Source organism: Sinocyclocheilus rhinocerous, unplaced genomic scaffold (assembly GCF_001515625.1).
Source record: "Sinocyclocheilus rhinocerous isolate Xijiao unplaced genomic scaffold, SAMN03320098_v1.1 scaffold1456, whole genome shotgun sequence".
Classification (NCBI taxonomy): domain Eukaryota; kingdom Metazoa; phylum Chordata; class Actinopteri; order Cypriniformes; family Cyprinidae; genus Sinocyclocheilus; species Sinocyclocheilus rhinocerous.
Genome location: NW_015630970.1, coordinates 625,691 through 630,512, shown reverse-complemented (window position 1 = coordinate 630,512; position 4,822 = coordinate 625,691). Strand labels below are relative to the sequence as shown.

The window sequence follows — 4,822 nt, the reverse complement described above, 5'->3', positions numbered from 1 at the left end:
ACGAAGCCAAAAGATGAGTGCAAAAAGTAGCAAAAAAATGAAATATATTTACATGTCACACAAGTTATTATTTTTTTATTATTTTGTTATTATTATTATTACTGTTGTTGTTCTTGTTATTATTAGTAGTAGTATATTTCAGTCGCCAATGTTTCTCAGGGGAATGTTTGAAAAAAAAAGGATTTAGGTCATAATAAAGTATAATTTTAATTTATCATATTTTCTCCATCACCACATCTTTTTAGGGGCTCCATACGTTATGAACTAAACATTTTTTTAAGAGTCTACTTTTTTATTTTATTGTTAGTTATCCATTTTATTAGTCACAAAATGGTTAAATATTAAACACAACAAACAACTTTTTTATGAAACATTATACATTTTAGACATGATATTATACACTTACTTTTCACATTAAACATACAAAACATTAAATAAATATTAACAGCCACTAATAAATAAGTGCACAAGTTAAGGAAAATACTAGAAATTCAATATAAAACTACAGTCACGTGGGACTTTGGAAATTTAGAAAAGTTGGCAACTTTGCATTGTTTAAAACAACAGATTAACTTCACAAAGAAGAAACTTCTTGAAGAAATCATTTTTAAAAAGTACTAGAATTGGTTAAATCTAAATGCTAACTAGTTCAGTTCTTTCGTGGCATTCGTAGCAGACAGAGGATGTTTGGTGAGTGTCCGCAGAGGACCTTAGTGAAACACTCATCACAGTCTCAGTCTGTGTCAGATGGGTGTTAAAAGCGTTCTGTGGTCACTGCACTGGATGCTCGGTGTTGATGAAGTACGTGCTCAGCTGTCCTTTGCCCTTCACGTGGATCACTCCTCTCAGAGTTACGCTGTAGTCCAGCATTTGAGCCACCTGCGCCGTCTCCTCTGTCACCTGAGAACACAACACATACACATACTGAAGTGAGATCAAGTGGAGCTGTATTTGTCTGACCCAACTAATCAACTGACTGCCAGTTCCCTAGTGAGTTTCCACTCATGATGCTGGGGCTCACACTAATTCAACCCCAAACATGCTATTTTAATCATATGGATTTAGAAGGCTTGATAGGGATCACTAATGGGATCAGTTGCAAATCTTTTGCATTTCCCTGAGAAATGTTGTGTTCCGTCACAAAAATCACTGAAACAAACAAATACAAATTTCTCAGAGAATGCAAAATTTTGGCGAGCAAATAATACAGAACACTATATTTGTGAGCAAATGCAAATTTCTCTGGAAAAGCAAAACATGTGCAAATAGAGTAAATTTCACAGGGAACCCAAACGTTTTGTGAGCAAATGCAAATTTCTCTGGAATGCAATTTGCGAGCGAATCAAATTTTTTGGGGGGAAATGTGAAATATTTGTGAAAAATGCTCATTTCTCAGTTTTGTGAGCAAACACAACAACATTTCCCATACCATATTAATCAGGATGACATACAATGCTGGTTTTTGACATACAATGCTTTGATTTTTTCTAAAAATCAAGATATTTATTTTAATTCACCCCGTCAAACTGCTTTTTTGTTGTTGTTTTTGTCTCGAAAATCCTAGACGTATGATGAAGCCTCATTATAAAAGTGTGAATTCTAAAGAGTAAATGAATAAAACTTAATAATTTCATGGGCATTTTTATGTCAAGCTCTAAAAAGGTAGAAGGTTAGAAGGTAAAACATTAAATGCAGTTTAACCAAATGACACAAGTCAGTTGTTATAGTATAAGAGAGTTCAGGTTGGCGTCAGAAATGCTTTCTTAAATGACAGCACAGACAGACTGATATTGTGATGTTAAAGGTGCATGACCTGTATTTTATCCAGGACTCCGGTGCTGTCCATCCGGCTGGCCACATTAACCGTGTTTCCCCAGATGTCATACTGAGGTTTATGAGCGCCGATGACGCCTGCGATCACAGGACCGTGATTTATCCCTGAACACAACACAACACAACACCAAACGCAAGTCAGAGTTTTTTACAATGTTTACAATGTTTTCAAGTCTCTTCTGCACACTGAGACTGCATTTATTGGATCAAAATTCCAGAAAATACACTAAAATAGTTTTACAAATTAAAATAACTGTTTTCTATGTGAATATCTGTTAGAAAGATCATGTGACACTGAAGACTGGAGTAATGATGCTGAAAATACAGCTGCACATCACAGAAATACATTACAGTTTAGCAGATATTCACATAGAAAACAGCTGTTTTAAATATTTCACAATTTTACTGTACTTTTGATCAAATAAATGATGCAGCCTCGGTGAGCATGAGTTTGATTCTCTCTCTCTCTCTCTCTCTCTCTCTATATATTATTTTCAGCATCATTACTCCAGTCTTCAGTGTCACATGATCTTCAGAAATCATTCTAATATGCTGATTTGCTGCTCAAGAAACATTTCTGATTATTATCAATGTTGAAAACAGTTGTGCTGCACAATATTTTTGTGGAAACTGTGATGCATTTTATTTTTCAGGATTCACAGATGAACAGAAAGTTCAAAAGAGCAGCGTTTATTTGAAATGGAAATCTTTTGTAACATTATGAACGTCTTTACTGTCACTTTTGATCAATTTAATGCATCCTTGATGAAAAAATATTAATTTAATGTTTCTCGAGCAGCAAATCAGCATATTATAATGATTTCTGAAGATCATGTGACACTGAAGACTGGAGTAATGATGCTGAAAATACAGCTGCGCATCACAGAAATACATTACAGTTTAGCAGATATTCACATAGAAAACAGCTGTTTTAAATATTTCACAATTTTACTGTACTTTTGATCAAATAAATGATGCAGCCTCGGTGAGCATGAGTTTGATTCTCTCTCTCTCTCTCTCTCTCTCTCTATATATATATATATACAGGTGCAACTTGAACTTTTCTGTTTTGCAAATCCTTTTTTGATCGATCTCAGGAGATATTCTAATATTTTGAGATACTGGATTTTTGACTTTCATGAGCTGTAAACTCTAATCATCAAAATTAAAACAAACAATAAAAGCTTTTGAAATGTTTTACTTTACATGTAATGAATCTAGAATATATGAAAGTTTCACTTTTTGAAATAAGTTACAAAAAAACTTTCTAATTTTTTGAGATGCACCTGTATATATACTGTATATAAATGAATGAATGATGTCTGTGTTGTACCGATCCTCAGTTGGAAGCTGTTGAAGGAGTGCATGTTGATGTTCTCCAGTCGCCCCATCAGAGCGATGGCGAAGTCCAGCATGCAGCGGACGTGACTGTAGGACATGTCGCAGGTCTGGTGAGAGGGTAAAATCAGATGAAAACTCACACAAATGCAGAGCATGTCCTGTAAAGCACACACACAGCAGCCGTACCCGTCTCTCCTCTGCTTTGGCAGCTTTGGTCAGTCCAGCCGCTGCCATGTAGGTGCTGCCGATGGTCTTGATCTTTTCCACGGCGCTGAACTTGGGCTTGTTTAGGAGCTGCGAGAGAAGATTAGGAGGCAGGTGGGTTAAAACGACCACAAACGGACGGACAAACAGACATCGGACGGACATCCACCTCGTCAAAGTCTGAAATGATCTCGTTGAGGAAGCGAAGGCACTCCAGGCCGTCGTTGTTGACGCTGCTCTCGTTGTAAAACTCCTTGAAGAAATGCGGCACGACACACACACACACACACACATCAGTACTATCACAGAAAACTAACTCACATCATATTCGATCTTATGTCTTGTATAGTCTGATATAGTGAGAATATGGAGGAAAAAACGACTTATTCAGAGACTCAAACTGAGCAAAAATCTGCAATTTGCTGCAGATGCTGATGTTTATATGATGAAATCAGTGAGATCTTTATAACAGTGCAGCAGATCGACAGAAGACGTGAGGAGATCGAGTGAAACAGGTTTAACAGCACATATAGAGGCCTTTATGTATCAAATATGCTACAGTAGTGCTATAGGGTTAACATCCGTCCATTCAGAGACGTTAATGAAGGATGTGAATATGCCTCTAGGTGGCGCAGCGGAGTCAAAGTGTTTGACCTGGTTCTGGATGTCTTTGCCGATGAAGAAGTCTGTGACGTGCTCCGGCAGAAGGTTCTGCAGCAGCAGTCTGTTGACGTTCTTGGTCGTCTCCATTTCCTCCGTCTCTTTATTAAAGCACTTCTCCAGCAGGAACTCCGTCCGAGAGCCCAACTCGTCCTGCATCATAGTAAACACTCAGATTACTCCAGTGACACGGCGTGAGGTCTGCTCAAGTGGGAGGCTTTTTCCTTTAGTTACTTCCAACAAAACACAAAGATGTGTGACCGAGAAGCTTTCCACAAAAATTATTTTGCAGTTTTGTTATTTTGAGGTATAAAACTAAAAACTTTTCAGTTTTACTTTAGTTTAGTTTCAGTTTTAGCGTTTACTTTAGCACATCAAGTTAAACTAAATGAAAATTAGAAATGTTGTCTTGGCGACTAGCTGAAACAAAATAATTTAATGTTTTTTATATATTTTATTTCAGTTAATGTTTAAATAAAAACGTTTTTGTGTTAGTTTCAGGTTTTTCTTTTAGGATAATGAAGTAAACAGCACTTAACTCATGTCAAATATTTATAATGTATGAATCAGTTGCTGTAACACCAATGATTCCCGACAGATGAAGGAAGCAGCAACATTCAAAGACAAAAGCTACTGCGTTTCGAGAAGTAGTTAGTCATCTGGAGCGGATTACTTTTTGTAAACTTCTCTATTACTGAATACATAATATCAAACAAAAATAGACTCATAACCAACTGTGTGTTCTCTCTCTCTCTCTGACACACACACACACACACACACAGAC

The 4,822-nt window shown here is 36.6% G+C and overlaps 1 protein-coding gene across 1 annotated transcript in view; it reads right to left on the bottom strand.

The window, feature by feature from the left end:
* Positions 1-518: 518 nt before the first annotated feature.
* The window catches only part of LOC107740771 (adenylate cyclase type 4-like), a 20,260-nt gene continuing 15,956 nt past the window's right edge, over positions 519-4,822 (bottom strand). The window contains exons 20-25 of the mRNA XM_016553276.1: positions 3,938-4,191; positions 3,548-3,677; positions 3,361-3,468; positions 3,167-3,281; positions 1,814-1,938; positions 519-900 (exon numbers count right to left, since the gene is read on the bottom strand). Of these exons, the coding sequence (XP_016408762.1) occupies positions 772-900; positions 1,814-1,938; positions 3,167-3,281; positions 3,361-3,468; positions 3,548-3,677; positions 3,938-4,191 (861 nt within the window). The 3' untranslated portion in view covers positions 519-771. The remainder of the gene's footprint in view (positions 901-1,813; positions 1,939-3,166; positions 3,282-3,360; positions 3,469-3,547; positions 3,678-3,937; positions 4,192-4,822) is intronic.